Below are 20,415 nucleotides of genomic sequence, written 5' to 3'. Positions count from 1 at the left end.
AGCCAGGAATGTAATGAAGAACACAGGTGCTTGACGAAATTATACCCTAAACCAAGCGGAATAATGAGATACCAGCGCTACAGACTCAGGTATTGTGGAGCCATCATTGAAATGAGTCTGGTCATTTATAACAAAATGGCAATTATGAGACCCCAATAGGATCATCTTTATTATAATCAGCTCGTTAAAGTGTGCCATTTGCCGCTGGTCACATGACCCCCTGCTAGCAGGACTTAGGGTTTTTCTGTGTCATCGCTCACAGGAAGACGTCACAGGGAATCCAGAGTCCTGTCGCGTAGGAGAGTGTCACATCACCTATTAGGGTCTTATACATTACCCTGTGAAAGTTTTTTATTAGTGGCCAACCCCTTTAACTTCAAGTTGTCACAGTAAGCTTAAAGAGGACCTGTCACCTAAATTTTCGGCACTAGGAGCTGCTTACTAAAGTAAGCAGCTCCTAGTGCTTGATCAAACGCCGCAGTGTTAGAGTGATAGCGTTACCGGAAACCTCCGGTAACGCTATCAAACACTGCGGCGGGGTACAGTGTAATCATCGGACAGCTTGCAAAGCTGTCCGATGTATTCATGAGGGGGGCGGTCCGAGGCGCTGCCTCTTCCCGGACCGCCCCGCTAGCTCCATAGGCCGGCAGTGACTGCCACGCGTCATGCAGCAGTCACCACCCCTAGCCACGCTCCAACCCCGCCCCCTCATGAATACGTCGGACAGCTTTGAGAGCTGTCCGACAATTACATACTACCCCGCCGCAGTGTTTGATAGCGTTACCGGAGGTTTCCTCTAACGCTATCACTCTAACACTGCGGCGTTTGATCAAGCACTAGGAGCTGCTTACTTTAGTAAGCAGCTCCTAGTGCTGATAAATTGGGTGACAGGTCCTCTTTAAGAGCACATAGGATACTGCAACCTTTAATTGAACCGCCCCCCAATAATGTGAAGATTCTCTATAGACGAAACTTCGTGTGAATCCAGCCTTACCCTGTAGAGGCCACAAGAAGACACTAAGGTATGCCAGCAGGGCTCTACCCGGGTGGGCATACATCTAGCGTGATGGAGAGGAGTGGCGACTTCTCTCTTCTCCATAGAAATGCACAGCGTATGGGCCATTCAGACGGGTAAGATAGGACATGGCTTTGTGCGGCCATTGCCGTTTATGGGGGACTTTTGTATGGCCGCTAGATACGTCGTCCATGCGGTTGTGTGAATGTGGCCTAAGGACAGCAAATTACTTTTGATTTACTGGTTAAGTAGCGATTATCCCTTGGAAACCTCTTATATCCTGTCAGTTAGGCATAGAATAAAAGTATGTTAGGTTGGATCTGACTTCGGAGACTATGCCACCTTCCCCCTGGTTTCTAAGGGACAACATGGCTATGTTTATAGGAAATTATCTTCACACAGGAACATTTTTTTAATTAACATCCAATTGAAGAAATGTTTACATAAGGCAAATTAATTTAATTAAATGTAAATGCCCAGATGGGAATACCCCTTTAAATGAAGGCTCATGTTATCAAGTCTGTGAGGACAATCCACCCATGTCCATCCTCCCCCTTGTATGGAGAATGGGCTATCGTTGTCGGCCACAGTAGAGGTCAAGGGTGTTAGACCACGTACCTCACTTCTAGAGCACAACTGTAAAGAGAAACATCAAACGGAAAAATAAATGAGAAATAAACAGTGTACTGCTATCTGCAAAATCTTGCTCGGGGCATTTTGAATTGAAATGGCAAACACAGGATGCAATAAGGAAACTGCTTAAAAGTGAAAAAGAAAAGAATTATCCTAGTGAAGAAATCAAAAGCTCGCAATTCATCCCTAAAACATAATGAGTTATAGTGATCCCCATCCTTCTCGTACAATGCTCATAATAACGTGATAATTTACATGTCACTCAGCAGCCTCAGATGCGTCTTAAGTCCTAATCTCCTCGTTGCCACACCTCTTACGGGGAAAGAAACGGTGTTCTGGGAAAAACCGCTGCTTCTAATGAAATCTTTAGCGTCTAGCACACAAAACTAAACCTTTAAAGGGCCATTAGGCATCAATTAGGATCTGATCCAATGTAAACGGCCAATTATATGTTGGAGTTATATTATATGTTGGCATGCCTTGCCAGAAGGTAAGATATTCAGCATTTACATGAGCTCGTGTAAGTATCCAGTCACTCATCCATCGCAGACATTGAGACTTGCACCAGTATACTTAGATATATATATATTTAAAGGGATTATCCAGGATTCTTAATTAAAGACTGCTCCTAGACTGTATGATCATTGATGGTTTAACCTCTGAGACACCACACTGAGCAGAACAATGGGTCAATGGGTAAAGTTTGAAGGGTCCTTTTAAGATATACTTAAAGGGGTATTCCGGGAATAAGCATAATTCATGTAAGTTATTAAAATATGTAATTAGTTATTATATAAAATTTTGCTCCCTTAGTAGAAAAATGCTGAGGACATAAACTATAATGGAGAATTAAAATGCCACTGACTCTTCAATTAGTCCTGTGACTTTGTCCCTTTGGAGGAGAAACAGGACAGAAGATGGGCAGGTCATGTGATCATCACTAGGTTTGGTTGCAGTGCACCCAGTATGGCCGGTGTTGTGGCGAGGCGTCATCTCAGTGAGATAATGTACAGTGATGGCAGTTATCCATAATTACTATGGTAAAAGAGCAGGACGGTCTGTTACATCATCACTGGGAGAATAGCATAAGAGGGAGTAGGGGTTACTGAGAACTGAAGGATCATGGTAGTTGTAGTTTCCAGTGGCAGCCATCTTGGAGATAACGGTCTACTTTAGAAAGCCTATAAAAATTTTTGAATCATAAAAGGAAACTATTTAAGCTCCATTTTGTGATTAAATGACATTGAGTTTTGTTGTATTCACTAATTTTTAGCATTTAGCAGGATTTCCCCACATTTAGGTTCAGTGGTTGGTGTATGAATATAGACTGTAGGCTGCAATATCAGTTAAAGCCACTACTAATAGCATGGCACTGAGACTTCTAAACAGTGAAGGTTACCCTGCACTCACTGCTGTGCCATAGCCTCTTCATTAAGCCGATGAAAGGGGTTTGTCTAGGAATCAGACAAAACTACAATTCGATATTGAAGGCTTAACCTAAGTATATGCCATCAATATAATGGTCTAATGAGGCTAAAGACTTTCAAATTCCCTGGAGCCATTCTACTTTGTGACCTTGGTTTCAGCTAAAAGGGATTTTGAAGAAGGACTTTGTACCATTAAGAGCCACAGATGTTCTCCGAATCTGGATAATGATCCTAAATGCGTTGCTGTTCAGATGAGAAGGAGATTGTATATCTTCATACCTGAGTATTTGAGGTAGACACTGGGCTCCACTAGAGTTCTGTCCGAGTCCTCCCGTATTCCTGCAATCACCAGAAAAATACTTTTTACTAAATGTGTAATTTTCTGGAAAAATTAAGAATACTTAATAGTGATACACTACCAATAGAAATGATAAGGCGTCATGAAACATACAGCACAAGGAGATGGGTCGGCATGTAATCAGAATGCACCATAAATAGGTTGTTACTTCTACCAGACACACAGTATAGATTCCTCCAGGACATCAGGATGAAATCATCTGGCAAACACCTCTATTTCTGTGCCATACAAGGGGAACGCTCTCTAATCCAAAAGCCGGAGCTATCTGCACATGCCGGCAGCCCAATTTGGAATGAGCCGCGTTTATCTGCTTTATGACAGATCGTGACAGCGAGGAGGATTTAACACCTCCAGCAGAAGCCAGGATTCTCCTAAGTGCTGTACCAGAAAGGTGACATCTCCAGAGCCAAAATGACGCTATCAGGACAGATGGCTAATCCGATTGACTTTCTGCGCATCACAGAAATTGTGTGAAGGTATTCTCCAAAAAAACATCTGCAAATAATATACTGTTTTCTTTAACCCCTTAAGGACGCAGCCTTTTTTTTGCGCTCATTTTTCGCTCCCCACCTTCAAAAATCGATAACTTTTTAATTTTTCCGTGTACGGAGCTGTTTGAGGGCTTGATCTCAGCGTAACAAATTTTACTTCTCAGTGATGTTATTTATTATTCCATGTACAGGGAAACTGGAAAAAAAAATCCTCATGTGGCGAAATTGGTGAAAAAAAAACGCATTTTCTTGTGGCCCCAGTTTTTAAGACTTTCATCATGCCCTCCAAATGATACATCTACTTTATTCTTTGGGTTGGTACGATCACATTTATATTAAATTTATACAGGTTTTATTTTATTGTTTCAATATATTTTCACAAATTAAAACAATGTGTACGGAAAAAAAATTATTTCGCCATCTTCCGACGCTAATAACTTTTTCATACTTTGGTGTATGGAGCTGTGGAGGTGTCATTATTAGCAAGATGAGCTGACGTTTTCATGGCTACTATTTTGAGGACTGTGCGCTTTTTATTACATTTTTTTGCTATGTAAAATGGTGTAAAAGTCGCGTTTCGGACATTTAGGCGCTAATTTACATTATGGGGTTCACCGCAGGTAGTAACCGGTTCAATATTTTGATAGATCGGGCATTTTGGGACACGGCGATACCTTCGTTAATTTAGTTTTATATCCATTTTAGGGAAAAGGGGGTGATTTGAGATTTAAAATATTTTATTAATATTTTACATGTTTTAAAGTTTTAGCTTTTTCCCAACTATTTCTTAGACCCTCTAGGGTACTCTAACCTAGATGGCCTGATCATTCCTACCATATACTGCAATACTACTGTATAGCAGTATATGGCGTTTTTACATAGGATTCAATACAAGGAGCCACTGGCTCATTGTAACGAAACTGCAGAAACCAGACAGCCTTGGTTCTGACAACTAATCGCCGCCCCCGATGACGATCAAGGGTGCGCTGATGGGAACAAAGGTGGCAGCGCACAGGCAGTCTTTTTTAAATGCCGCCGGCAGCAAAAAAGGTGTTATCACCCACAATCGGTGGTAGCACCGACCACGGGTGTAAGCAATGGGACCCCGTGAGCCCTCTTCATACATCCTTCATAGCTCGCCTTATGGGTATAACCCAACCAGTTAAAAAAAAAAAAAGGTTAAAAGGAACACTCCAGTCACAGCTTATGCATTCGCAGGTTCTGAGTTGTATTCCTAGAGTCCTGCTCCTCCCTAGGCCCTACACAAGATATACAGGTGGTCCCCTACTTAAGAACACCCGATTTACATACGACCCCTAGTTAAAACTGACCTTTGGATTTTAGTAATTTACTGTACTAGCCCTAGGCTACAGTTAACAGCTATAACGGTTATCACAGGTGTCTGTAATGAAGCTTTATTGTTAATCCTGGTTCTTATGACAACCCAACATTTTTCAATGCAATTGTCACAGAGACCAAAAAAATTTTGACTTTGGTTACAATTATAAAGTATACAGTTCCGACTTGCATACAAATTCAACTTAAGAACAAACCAACAGAACCTATCCTGTACATAACCCGGGGACTGACTGTAATTCAAAGAACCCTTACCTGTAGTACTAGCCAGGAGGGCCTCCACACACACCAGGCAAAGGTTAATCCTAATGCTAACCATATAAACCAAAAAAAACTTAGCTACAATTATATTCATTTTCTTGTAGTTGTGCCCCCATCACCATTCAGGATAAGTGGCACAGTGGTAGGTACATATCCGGGTCTCAATACACTGCCATTGTCTATATAAGTGCAATTTTGTTAGGTTATTGCAGTCCTGCGGGATCAGACACAGCCATCCAGGTATATTGGTGACCCTGGGGTGGAGCACCCACCATTCATATAATGATGTTCTATCATCTTGAAAAGATAGTCATGTTAAATCCCTGTTACTATGAATGCAAAGAGGTTTTACTTGTCAATACTACAACCATATCCAATACAGAAAACTACCAAAAAATCTATGTAATTAGCTAGTAATAAAGTGCAGCCATGAAGTTATTTGTTGAGGAGGTAACAGCTCCATAGGAGCCTGGCTATAGGAGTACACTGGCACATATACATTAGTTACAAATGAAAGAGACAGTTCAAGTTCTAAGTGAGTATTTCTGGGGTAATGGCTTCAAGCTGCGGTGCACAGCTGTATGGGCCCAGACACACATGCTATCACAGTAATGCTTTGATAGCAGGGGGCCCTTGAGTGTCAGGATATAGAAAAGGCAGCAGTTGTTGGCTGTGAAAACAGTCTGATACAAACCAGATGGAGAGCTGACTGGATGGGCAACACAAAGGAAAACAATTGGCTCATTCACCAAAGTCACAGCGCTGGCCCGGAGAACCAACACAAGACAATAAGTCAGGCAGGACTGAGGCGAACAAGGAGCGGCTATGTGGCTCGTCTAGAGAAGGAACGCCATACATGATGATGTGCAATGCCTGGTGGCACTTCACACTAAGTGCATGGGCTTTACAGGGATGGATATGAAGTCTGTCAAGTGTGTATCCTACTACCACAGTACACGCAGTACAAGATTTGTTCTTAAGTTGAATTTGTATGCAAGTCGGAACTGTATATTTTATAATGGTAACCCCAGCCAAAATTTTCTTTTACTCCGTGACAATTGGTTTTTAAAAATGTTGGATTGTTTTAAGAACAAGGATTAACAATAAAGATTAATTGCAGACACCTTTCATAAAGGTCACAGCTGGTTTGTGTAATCTGGGACTAAAGTACAGTAAATTACAAGTTCTAGAGGTTCGTTTTTAATTAGGGGTCGCCCGTAAGTCAGGTTTTCTTAAGTAGGGGACCGCCTGTAGAAGGCTTGAGTTTTCTCCTTTTTGGTACAAAAGCCTTCAGGATCCTTTATGACACAATCTCTGCAACCCTTGAGCTGGACAGGATTTTTATCTTTCTGTAAAGATCATTCTCTATAGTTTTAATAGTTGTCGCCACCTTCTCAATTGAAAAAATTATTTACCGTATATTCCGGCGTATAAGACGACTTTTGAAGACAGAAAAATCTTCTGTCTGGTCTGGGGTCGTCTTATACGCCGGTAATTGACCGCCCGCCGTGTATTCACGCCGGCGGTCGGGTCGCGCTGCATGGAGAGGGCTCACGGGCTGAGCCCTCTCCATAGCCGGTAAGTCTTTGCTGCATATTGCAGCAAAGGCTTACCGGTAACACCCACGATCGGTGCTAGCACCGATCGTGGGTGTTTTCACAGCGTTGGCTGCCGGCAAAGCTGCCGGCAGCCTTAAACAGTGGCGTACCGATCGCGGTACTGAGGCCCGCACCTGACCCCTGCGCTGCGCTGATAACTCGGCGCAGCACAGCGGGCAGATGTTTTGAATTGTGACAGCCGCGGGCCTTTCCCTTACAGCGCACGGACTGTTCTGCATCTGGTCCGTGCGCTGGATCAGGAGGGCCCGGAGCTGTCACAATTTAAAATTTGAACGGCCCCCGATCTGCCCCCGTCCCACCCACCTCATCCATCGACGCCGGCACAGGCTTAATGACGCGCCTGCCTGCGCCGGGTCTGCTGAGGTCTATGACCCGGCACCTGACCTGGCAGACGCGTCATCAGCCGTCGCCTGCGCCGATCTTTAGAAGAGAGAGAGAGAGAGCGAAGAGGAGCGGAATAACTAGGTAAGAGTTTTCATAGTTTCATAGTTTATACGGTTGAAAAAAGACACTTGTCCATCAAGTTCAACCAAGGAAGGGAAGGGATTGGATGAGGAAGAGATTTAGGGGAAACAATCCTATATAGCATAACAATCAATGTTATTTAGGTGTAAAAAGGCATCTAGACCCTTCTTGAAGCTCTCCGCTGTCCCTGCTGTGACCAGCGCCTGAGGCAGGCTATTCCACAGATTGACAGTTTTCATAGTAAAAAAGCCCTGTCGCCTCTGGTGATTAAACCTTGGTTTCTCTAAACGGAGACAGTGCCCCCTCGTCTTTTGATTTGATTTAATCTGGAACAACTTACCACCATATTTTTTGTATGGACCATTCATATATTTATATAAATTAATCATGTCCCCTCGTAGTCGTCTCTTTTCCAGACTAAATAAATCTAGTTGTTTTAATCTTTCCTCATAACTAAGACCCTCCATACCCCTTATCAGTTTTGTGGCTCTACGTTGAACTCTCTCCAGCTCCAGGGCATCCTTTTTATGGACCGGTGCCCAGAACTGGGCAGCATATTCCAGGTGTGGCCGAACCAGTGCCTTGTATAGTGGTAATATTACATCCCTATCACGAGAGTCCATTCCACTTTTGATACATGACATGATCCTACTAGCTTTAGAGGCAGCTGATTGACATTGCATGCTGTTATTCAATTTATGATCTACTAGTACCCCCAGGTCCTTCTCAACAAGGAACTCTCCCAGATTTACTCCCCCAAGGACATATTTTGCCTTTGGATTATTGGCCCCCAGGTGCATAACATTACATTTATCCACATTAAACCTCATTTGCCAAGTGGATGACCAAACATTCAGTTTGTCCAAGTCACCCTGTAGCCTATGAACATCCTCCATAGACTGTATTACACTACACAGTTTGGTGTCATCTGCAAAAATAGACACAGTGCTAATAATTCCTACCTCTATATCATTAATAAATATATTAAATAGTAGTGGGCCAAGCACAGAACCCTGAGGTACACCACTCATAACTGGTGACCATTCCGAGTAGGAATCATTGACCACAACTCTCTGGATACGATCCTTCAGCCAGTTTTCAATCCAATTGCAAATGATTTCTGCCAAACCAATAGCCCTAATTTTACCCATCAGGCGTCTATGAGGGACAGTGTCAAATGCCTTTGCAAAGTCCAAGAACACCATATCCACAGCTGCTCCTCCATCCAGGCACCTGCTCACCTCTTCATAGAAGCAGATAAGGTTAGTTTGACAACTTCTATTCTTAGTAAACCCATGCTGGCTGTCACTTATTATTCTATTTGATGTCACATACTCCAGTATATAGTCTTTTACTAACCCTTCCAACACTTTCCCCACAATGGAAGTTAAGCTTACAGGCCTGTAATTGCCTGGCGAAGTTCTAGAGCCCTTTTTATATATTGGCACTACATTTGCCTTGCGCCAGTCACTTGGCACCACACCAGACATTACGGAATCCCTGAAGATTTTAGACAGTGGTACAGCAATAACAGAACTGAGTTCTTTAAGAACTCTGGGGTGTAACCCATCTGGTCCAGGAGCTTTGTACACATTGATTTTATTGAGCTTAGATTGGATAATGCCTACATTCAGCCAGTCTACTATATTACAGGGTGCATTACCCGCACTGGCACCACCCAAGTCAGAAGTTCTCTCTTCTATTGTATAAACGGAGCTAAAAAACCTATTAAGTATCTCCGCCTTCTCTTGGTCTCCAGTCACCGATGCCCCATTTTCAGAATAAAGGGGTCCAACCTGTTGTGACCTATTTTTTGCATTGATATACCTAAAAAATTTCTTGGGATTTGTTTTGCTATCTTTAGCCACCTGTCTTTCATTTTGTATTTTGGCCGATTTGATTTCCTTTTTACAGATTTTGGTAAGTTTTTTTGTAAGTATTGAAAGCCTCAGGTGACCAGTCAGATTTATATTTTTTTAAATGCCCTCTTTTTCTCATTAATTGCCCTTTTAACTGTAGCTGTAAGCCACGAGGGGTGTAATCTAGCCCGTCTATACTTGTTACCTATTGGGATAAATTTAGAAGTATAAAAACCCAGGATATTATTTTTTTTATTTTGCTTAAATCTATGGGGCCCTGTTTCTATTTGGGGGGGGGGGGGGGGGCATATGTGAAAGTTAGGAAGTGGCTATTTGGGGGGATATTACCTATGGGGGACATTAATCACAGCTACTGGTGGGGGGACATTGATTATGGCTACTGCTAGGGGGTGGGGACATTGATTATAGCTACTGCTGGGGGTGGGGACATTAATTATGGCTACTGGTGGGTGGGGGCATTAATTATGGCTACTGGTAGATGGGGGACATTAATTATGGCTACTGGTGAGGAGGTGTTCAATGTTTTTATGCATACCGATGGTAATGTTGTTGTTGTATGCCTTATGTTTATGAGCGACAGTTTTCCTGCTATATACCTGCATGTCATAAGAATTTACATTAAAAAAAGGACCATGTTAAATTCAAATCTGTTTTTTTTTTAATTTTTACCAGTGTTTTGTATGCGTTGGAAAAGGGGTAGTCTTATACGGCGAATAAATCTTAAACTCTATATTTTAAACAGGAAAGTAGGGGGGTCGTCTTTTACACCAGGTCGTCTTATACGCCGGAATATACGGTACTTTAATTAAAACAAAATGTTATTAATATTCTTTGCCCTCCATCTCCATGACCTTTATGCAGAGGTGAGACAACTGGCCGCAGCAGAAGCCTCCACCTCAGGTAATGACAGATATTCAGCCTTAAGAAAATCTACCATCAAAATCAAGTATGGTAAACCAGGGGGCACTAACTCATAGATTCAGGCACTGCGACTGTGGTAATCTTATACTTATTATCTATGGCCTCTTTCCTTCTCAGGGTGCAGTCACACGTCGTGTCTAACACATGCGTTTCAAAACACATTCCCCTAGCTGGAGAGAGATTTGCCTAATTGAACAGCTGTTAACATTTGCGTTTACAAGACACAACAGTTGATACACGTGTACGTTAACACAATATTAACATTCGCGTTTTGTAAATGCAAGTGTTAACAGCCGTTTAATTAGACATATCTCTTTTCAGCTGTTGCAATGAGTTGTTAAACACGACGTGTGACCGCAACCTCAAACTTTTAAAGGGGTTTTTTCATGAACAAAAAATAGGGATAGGGCCTAACTTGCTGATAGGTGGGGGTCTCAGTGATGAGACCCCCACAGATCACGGAAATGACGGGTCCGATTGTGTCCCATGTATCTCCGTCGGACCAACGGAGTAGAAGGCCGTGCATGACCATTTTACTCAGTTAATCTCTATGGAGATGACTGAGATTGGGGAGCACAGTGCTAATAAGAATAATAACAATAAAAGTTGGATTTCATATGGGATGAGGCCATGGATAACAAATATAAGATGACTACTGCAGTTACAGTGCCTAGATCTATGAGTAAGTGTCCCTCGGTTACCATACTTGATTTTGACAGTAGGTTTCTTGTGGGTTGTCGACTTTACGAAAAACTGTTTATATAAATGAAAAGTTGTTTTACTTTACAATATTCTTTCTGCATCAATTTCAAACAGATTTCTGCTTGCCGTCATTAAACAGGAAGCTTAATTTTTTACTTCCTGTGGATAAAAACCAGTCCCTGGTCATGTGATGTCACATAGGTGCACGGTTCGTTATACCACACAGCTCTTATTACTATGCAGTGATAGTAACGAGCCATGAACCGGTTTAAGTCCATAGAAAGAGCACAATGAAGCTTCTAGTTGAATGACAGCAAGCAGAGATCTAGACAACTGTGAGGAATTACTAAAGAAAATATATGGGAAAATCGTATAACTTTTCATTATGCAAACAATTGTTATTGTTTGCTTAAAGTGGACAACCCCTTTAAAATCTGCTCTATCACAGGAGCACAACTTCTGTACAGTCAGGAGCAGAATGAGGAGTAGGCGGCCTTGGGTACACTTTGTATAAGCTTCCAGAGCTGTCAGGAACAGTAGACGGTTACATTAGGTAGAAGCAACATGTCAGCTCGCAACGTGTACAGAAACATAATGTACTACATAAGAAGACTTTCATTTTTCAATTTCATTCTAAAATGCGGTGAAGAAAGAAAAGAGGCTTTCATATTATAGACATATTAATTAAGAAAAAAAAACTGAGCTCGACTAAAAATGAAAATCATAATTCTAAGATTTAATTACAGAGATGTCTGGGAAATAATTACTAGACGAGAGACTAATAAAAGAATACATTAAGGCTCCATTATCAGCCATGTCATGTATTCACACAGATTTTTTTTTTTTTACTTTTTAAATGGTGAAAAATGGGCAAAATTGGACAAGTCTCCCATTAAAATAATTGGGCTGTGAATGTCGTAACTAAATGGGTGTTGAGTGAAAACGTTTGGGCAGTCAGAACTGTAGTGCATGAAAATCACCACCATAGGACTACTTTGATCCTTCTTTTCCAAGCTAAAAGTAATGGATTTTAAGTATAGGAACTCAATATTGAATTGGTGGCAGCCCAACAGCCAGAACCCCCACAGAGCAGCTGTTCTGAAGCTGAAACAGGAAGCAGACAGCCCCGTTCTCTGTGTAGTGGTTAGAACAGGTTACTACATAACAGCTCTCATTCGAATAAATGGAGTCTGATCTGCAATAACCTGGTTTTACCACTACATAATACCGTAAGAATTCCTTTATTTAAAAGGCGCACACAGATTACGCAGCGCTGCACAGAGCTTGCCAAATCGGTTCCCGTCCCCATGGGGCTCACAATCTAATCAACCTAACAGTATGTTTTGGAGTAAACCGGAGGACCTTGAGGAAACGCTCGCAAAACATGAGCGAACATACAAATTCTTTGCAGATGTATACACAAAGACTTGAACCCTGGTCCAAAGCGCGGCAAGGATGTAAATGCTAACCACTAAGCCACCGTGCTGCCCATAGATAACGGAGCGGTCTGCCTTCTGCTCCATCCTCCTTTTTATCAGATCATAAGAACAACTGATTTGTAGGGGTGCTGGGTTTTGGTCCCCCACAGAACTTGCATTAAGGACATATTCTACGGATATGTTGTCATCACTATATTTTTTTGTAAGAAAACCCCTATAAATATTAAATCTTTATAGTCCTCTTCATAACAATGTGGACGCTAAAAGCTTTGCACATACACAGACATCAGCCTTGTGTTAATAAACGTACCCTATAGCTTACATACAAGAACCTAATAAGAGAACCATGACATTGTCAGGTATTTTTAGGGGATAGACCACAATGTAGTAGGAGGACGGAACATTCTACTATCAAATCTGACCTGCGGCGTTGTTCTGGAAGGTGACAGCTATTATTTTCTAAGGTCTGGAGGAACAAAGCCAGCTGTATTTGCTTCATGTCACCATATAGTAAATTATTCAGCATGTGGTGTGGGAGAGATGATGCTGCTGTGCAAGGTTCCTAGTGCCATTCAGGAGCAAACAGAAAAGTTCCCTTTAATCTCATGTTTCTTGGAATTGTTAAATGTCAGTTCTGGAAATAAGCTCAGGGTAATGTCTCATGCCCCGTGTAATGGATAAGCGCAGACCGTGCACTCTGCTTCCTATTAGGGCATATCAATGTGGACGATGGACCTGTCCAATCATACATGCATTTGAGATGCAACGATCATGACTTATAATGCCCCTTTCTAATAAAGGAAAGTTAATGGCTGCATATTAGAACTCATTTTTAATGCGTAAGCTAAACCGGTCTATATTTTTGGAGTATGGAGTTACCATCATTAAACCGACCGCCACCCCACCACCACCACCACCTCAGGAAGGTTATGAAATGTCCTTTTCTAGAATTCCCTCTGTTATGTGAAATCAAACACATTTACCTAAAAAAATTCTGCTCCAAAGTCATGTGAAAATAAGCAGCAAAGTAATGTTACCTGAAATGAGTCAAATATAGTGGTTGCATGTGGTTGGTCACCTCCGACACCCCTATCTCCAGTTCTATATCACATAGAACATGCTTTTGGTATGATATTAAAAGAGAAGAATCTCATATTTCAGGTGATATAAGGTTCGTGGTTCTGTGTATGCAGTGATAAAAGGCAGTTCAGGACATTTAGGGGGTTTATGTGTCGGGTCATGTGATCTCTAACTGTCCATGAACATTCATTCTGCCAGGACCTTATGATAATATTCTTGAATATAAGGATCAAGGTCCTGACAGGGCGATTGTTCATGAACAGTTAGAGATCACATGACACTCCATCTGCAGCCATTTTAAGGACAGGAATATCTGGCTGATGGGGTAAAAGACAGGAGGCTTCACTTTATATAATCAAGAAAGCGGAGCAGAACTATTACTTGATGTATATTAGTAAATTACCTAATATCCTTCCCCACCCCACACTTTACATAAAACATGAGGTAAAGTGGCCGACCCCTTTAATGGGGTAAAATCTGGTGATGTGACCCTTTGAGCAGTCATATAGAGTATAGCACCAGTGGTGATGACCCCCTCCCATGATCAGCAAGTTCTCACCTACGCTGTGGATAGGCAATTACTTGCTAAATTGGTCGCACCCCTGTATATACAAGCTGCTGTAGTCGTTTGGGTGATCGCACCTTTAACACTGTTCTTCACAAGAGCTTTGTGTCTACCACTCGACAAGTAAGCGGCAAATATTGCTTCCTGTAAACACATTAGGGAAACGCAGATGATGTTTTACTCTTCATCTTTAGATTTCCTCATTAGGATTAAGGTATTTATCCAAATTGCTGACAGCTTTATTATCCTGTCTGCCTGAGGTATAGAAGTTACCTATAGCATAATGGAAGATGCTATACCACCAGGTGAGGTGGAAACAGATGGAACCTTTCCTCCAGATACAGACTAATGCCTGAGCGGGATCTTTTACTTTCGGAACAATGGCCGCAGACCTTAAAGATTGCTTTTTCCAGAAGCAATGACATAATTGAATTCAGTAGATGTACGGCAAATCTCACTTAGTACAACAGAGGGAAAGTTAATGGCCGGAGCTGTGAATTGAATTACCATCGCTTTATATGTTATTGTTTAGTCTCTGGAATTTAATTGTGCTGAAATTGCCTCATAATCTAATCAGAGGGGGCGCATGTGCGACGTGTTAGGCCCTGAACGATCCAATGGCAATTTTAAGGCAGGAAATGAGGAACAGCTCACACAGACCTGGGAGATGTCAAGCTATCAGGTCCTGTCACAGCCGTCACTGACAAGTCATCCGGGCACAATGAGAGCATTGATAACATCTTCAGCTGCACCAGGCCATGGGGTGTCTGACCGCTGGCGGGATGTGTGTAGATGACCCCTGAATGTGCCACATTATTTGGAGAAGTTATAATAAGAATAAAATTCTATATCAATTTTCCACTTCAAATCAGTGAGGGGAGACAAATGCACATAGACTAAAACCTAACGGTAATTCTACATCATTACTACAAGTACATTATAACAGGCTGCATTATAGTGGCTCCGACAATAATGAAATTGATCCCCTATCTATTGAATAGGGGGAAGTGTCTAAAGTTACCGGACCCAGTCTCAAGCCTCTCACTCAGCTACACCAGTTCCCTACACTGTACTGACGAGAAGCAATCACATTGTACCAGCGCTGTCTGCAGTTGGGAACCTGTTCCTTCTGGAATAGATATACTGGTTTGGTTTTAATCCCGCATCATGTCATTAGGCTTCCTGAAAAAAGTCATGCTTGATGTTAAAAGGGCTTCTTTACAAGCTGCCCAAGAGGCAATGTTTCCGTTATTCCATCCTGGAATAATATGCATATTATCCAGAACCCCCCAGTGTAGCAGTGGAGTCTCCACACACCTGCAGAGACCTCTGCAGAGGCAGCCTTTGTTGGCAAAGTCTCCTTAAAGGAATCCTACCATTTGATTTGATGCTTTATGAAGCAAACATACCTTGAAAATGCTGTAGCTACACTGATGCAGGTTCATATTTGGTTAATCCCTGTGCTGAGTGGTTTTGTTGAAAAAACAGACATAACATTATGATAATGAAGCTCTGTCGCTTCTATGGCTCCTTAAGTGCTTGGTTCCGCGCTTGTCCTTGCATGTGAGTTTTTCTCTGCAGGAGAGAATGATGCAATCACTGTTCTCCCTGCCAGACAGTATAATCAATTGCCGCACCATCCCCCAGCTGCTGTGTATGAGTGATTCAACTCATGTCTTGACTAACTTCCATTTGTAATTCCAAGCTCCCATGTGTAATGCGTTTATCATGGCAGCCATGCTGATCCAGCTTTCCCAAGGTCCTTACTGTTATAATTGTTTTTTCAGCAAAACCACTCAGCTCAGGGATTAACCAAGATATGATCCGGCATCAGTGTAGCCACAGCATTCTCAAGGTATGTTTGCTTCATAATGCATGAAATCAAATGGTCATCAGGTTTTCACCATTAAACCTAATGAAGGGCTCCCACAGAAGTCTGCATTCTGTGCCCCATGCGATTGTTTGTATAAAAATCCATGTAGTTAAAAATCACTTTTAAATAAGACAGCTTGTTTTCCCTTTCACTCGGCTCAGCTCCCTCATTCCCCCTTGCTCAGGAATGAGAAACACATTGGCTGTGTGTGACTTGCTGAAGAGTATATAAGGCTGGAAAAAGACGCCAGTCCACCAAGCCCAACCGATGACGATGGCATAGAGGATGCCCCCTTGTCCTGGTCAGAGGCCTAGTAAGATCTTTGGAGAGATCCTTGTACTGTCCGTTCAGGTATTTGTACATTGTAATGAGGTCTTCCCTCAGCCGGCTTTTTGTCTAAACTGAATAATCCCAAATTTTGTAATCAGTCATTGTATTCTAGTCCCCCCATTTCCCTAATAATCTTGGTTTCTCTCCTCTGCACCCATTCCAGATGTACAATATAGGGATGGTTGGACCGCTTTCTAAAAGCGGTTTTTAAAAATATGTTTATATAGGGTGGGAGTTAAGTTTACTGTCAGAACTTCTTAACGGGAACCTATCTTCCCAGACCATAAATCATGAAAACAGGGCATGTAAACGATCCATGTAGACCCAGTGAGTATGTCCAACCAAGTGACCAGCAATGCGTTAATCACTAGGTGTGGACCCCATTTTCATGCTTTCTGGGGTGTCACTGGTCCAACTCGCAATTTTGGTTGTCCCATATAAGAAGTGTAACATCTCTGTTCCTCTTCCAACTAATCTTCATTGCACAACTTGGAAAGGCAGTCCCCTACTTAAGAACATCTGACTTACAGACGACCCCTAGTTACAAATAGACCCCTGGATGTTGTCAATTTACTGTACTTTAGTCCTAGGCTACAATTATCAGCTGTAACAGTTATCAAAGGTGTCTGCTATGAAGATTTATTGTTAATCCTGGTTCTTATGACAACCCAAAAGTTTTTAAATCCAATTTTCACAGAGACCAAAAAAGTTTTGGCTGGGATTACACTTATAAAATATACAGTTCTGACTTGCATACAATTTCGACTAAAGAATAAACCTACAGAACCTATGTTGTAGGTAACCCGGGGACTGACTGTACCTCTATTCTAAGAAATGGTGGGGATACAACACAGTGGGGCCACAGCCAGACATTTATCACCTTGCCCGTAAATACATTATAAATAATCTACTTGGAATGACCCACTTGTATTGCAAGGTCTTCCATAACTTGCGTCAGGTTGTAGCAGGAACCTTGTCCGGCCCAGTTGTGGTTTTCATTCCAGTTCTACGCCGGAATTACAAAAGTCCAAACCTGTAAGTAAATCTGGTGTGTTGTGCGCTGGGGAAGCAATTATTGAGACTGAAAATTATTTCAACTATTGAAAAAAAAAACAAAACAAAAACTTAGAACCGCTTTCTTCTCTTTACAAAGAAGACCTGTCACCAGAATTATACCCCTCAGAGTTCACCAGATATGGTCTCCTCCTGCAGTCCAATGCAGCCCAGAATATGCCACACTAGGTTCTATTTTATAGTATCACATCCTTGGCTCCCGAGAACTAATGGAGGAGGAAGAAGGTAGGAACAGAGCTGGATTCTTTTTGGAGCTCCTGCTCTAGGTCTTCTTATTCTTCCTGATCAGGAGAACCTGGATAATAATACAATGATAAACTCATTTTCTCCAACTTCTTTCTATTGCATTGGTGTCCTTAGGATACTGATACGATTGAAAGCAGTGACAGGACAGAGTAGATAAAATAAGTTACTGCTTAAATTACCGTGTTGGTGCTTTTGTGATACAGAAGTGGATTTTGGTTGTAGTTAGGGCGCTCTGTATCATCACTGGTTTAGGCACTGAGCAGCTATACAGTACAATATGTGATATCTGTACTGCATACAAGAGATTACCCACTAGCTCTCCATGGCTCATCATTATGGATGAATTCATATACTCAAAGGGGAGGATGGGGTCCATTTACTGCTCCAAACTCAGATTCAGACATTGAACTAAAAAGGATGATTTCTATTAGTGAATCGTATAAAATTGAAAATGTAAAAGATATTTTTTGAAGAAACTTAACTTTTCAGAGGTTTTTCAGTAGGTATTAAGAAGAAGTAGGGTTGTTTTCATTCCTATGAATGGAGAATATGTTACAAAGATCCCTGAGGACCACCCATTTGTATGGGTATAACATAAGTAAAGAAACATGGCCAAGAGTTTATATGCTGATATTATGTCTAGTGCCCTGTATCACTAACTATACACATACCATATGTATCCCCAAGGACCCCTGAAATAGGAATCGTTCAATAATTTGCTTTGTTTTCGCCCCATGGAGTTTACATTCGTATGAATTTCTGGTAGCTACTTAAGATCTCCAAAATGTTATACAGAGATAAAAAAAAAAAAATTCTATATATATATACACAAAAAAAATGGTTTTAAAAAAATTTACCATCAAAATCCATCATGATAAACCAGGAACACTTACTTATAGATCCAGGCACCGAGACTGTGGTAGTCTGCATATATTTGTTATCCATGGCTCCTTACTTGTAGAATTAACTTTTAAAATTCTACTAATGATGGGCTCTTAGGGGCGTTACCAAAGCCCTTACATGCTACACTGTATATGAGCACTTCCCCTTACCTCTGTCTGCTGGCAGTGGGCTCCTATAACACCATGGGGTACATTTACTAAGGGCCGTGCAAGCTGTTTGCACAGGTATTTAAGAAGTGTCTGCACCACATAGGTGTTGCACGCAACCCTTTTGTGGGTGCAGCTGCACTAGGCATCATGCAACATAAATTAGGGGGGCGTCCAGCGCTCAGTCAGACCATGAACCAAATTTATCATGCAAAGCCGGACAGAATTGTCTTGCACGCCCTATGTTAAAGATACAACAGAAAACAGTTGGTGAACTCTGTCGGAGCAGTGCGGGGGGGCGCAGATTCATGAAGAACATGCGCCAGAAATCCTGAATCTGTCGCCCCCTGCACTATACAGAGGCAAACTGCAATCAGTGCAGTTTGCACCACGTTCCCGCCTGCATCACCCCAAACAGAAAGAGCCTTTGGCAGAACAACTACCCATTCTAAAGTACGCCCACATACAGCATACCCCATTAACATTTTAGAACCATTTTCTGTATGTCTTGTAGGCCAACTTTCTTGTAGATCCATCAATTAAGAGGCTTAGTTTTATATGCGATTAGCCCCTTTTCTCAGGCCTACCCTTCATAAAAAAATATTAAAAGCAAAATTTTGCTGCCTCACTTTTTTACTTTAATTTTACTTGAGGTTAAAAACAGAAGATGTTATGAGGCGCTTGAATAGTGGGCAGAGATCTGCCAGGCAGGCTGACAACAACATGTTATTTTCCTTCATTAAATGGGAATGTACGCAAAACGATAACGGAAATTGGTCACAAGCTCTTCGTTGCCATCTGCTCCCATTCAAGGATATGCTACGGGAGCAAGGCCAGCAGATCCCACACTCTGTCTCTTCCCAAAAAACACTGAACGCATGGAACAAATTAGTCAGGAGAATATATAAGCTATGTGTAAAGCATAGGAAAAGTACCCATGGCGTGTGCGTAATAGACAACACAGTTTATAATAGTCAAATATTAGCTGGTTAGCTAGGTCAGTCTACATGTCACCTAGTATCATACATACCAGGGAGACCCCATCATCAGTAAGCGATCTATATTCCTAGCCATTTACACAGCACTAAGGTATTCAGCAGCCCAAACATCACTAGGGGTGCTAATCCATCTTTAATCTGTTCATAAACCCAGCATAACCTACCTTATACAGATGCTGCTTTGTACCCACATTGCAACATATACCGTGTTACAGTGTTTACAGCAACTGCAGAGTAAGATGCTTGCCGCCAATTCCAATGTGGAACGAGAATAGGCATCTGATCTGTGGGGGTCTCACAACCAATCACAAGAATATGGGTCTTGTGCTCCACCATCCCATTCATTTATATGCGGGTACTCCTGTTGTGTTGATCAGTAGGGTTTGCTTCTGTCAGACCCTCACTGAATAAACAGTTATTCTGTGTCCAATGACTTGGAGAGGACTTATAAATTACCACCTCTAGTCCAGCGTACCCCTTAAAATATGCAAAATTGAAATAACTAAACCTTTGAAGCTGATTTTTTGACAGCAGAAATGAACAGAGCAGATTAGAATAGTAAACTTTGTAATTTACTTCATTAAGCTGCTTCTCTGTGCCCTATTTAAGCTCCTTCTTTCTCCTGTAGTGAGT

At 41.8% G+C, this 20,415-nt stretch overlaps 1 protein-coding gene across 5 annotated transcripts in view; it reads right to left on the bottom strand.

Annotated features, from left to right (window-relative positions):
* KIAA0586 (KIAA0586 ortholog) overlaps positions 1-20,415 on the bottom strand; it is an 86,505-nt gene that overhangs the window by 15,107 nt on the left and 50,983 nt on the right. For 3 of the 5 annotated variants that reach the window (XM_072115774.1, XM_072115776.1, XM_072115775.1), the window contains exon 31: positions 3,355-3,414. The exons of the other annotated variants lie outside the window; for them this stretch is intronic. In XM_072115774.1, coding sequence (XP_071971875.1) covers positions 3,355-3,414 — 60 coding nt within the window. The remainder of the gene's footprint in view (positions 1-3,354; positions 3,415-20,415) is intronic. 5 annotated transcript variants of the gene reach the window in all.

Source organism: Engystomops pustulosus, chromosome 7 (assembly GCF_040894005.1).
Source record: "Engystomops pustulosus chromosome 7, aEngPut4.maternal, whole genome shotgun sequence".
In the NCBI taxonomy this organism is placed as follows: Eukaryota; Metazoa; Chordata; class Amphibia; order Anura; family Leptodactylidae; genus Engystomops; species Engystomops pustulosus.
The sequence above is the reverse complement of the archived record's forward strand: the minus strand, read 5'-3'. Positions and strand labels throughout refer to the sequence as shown.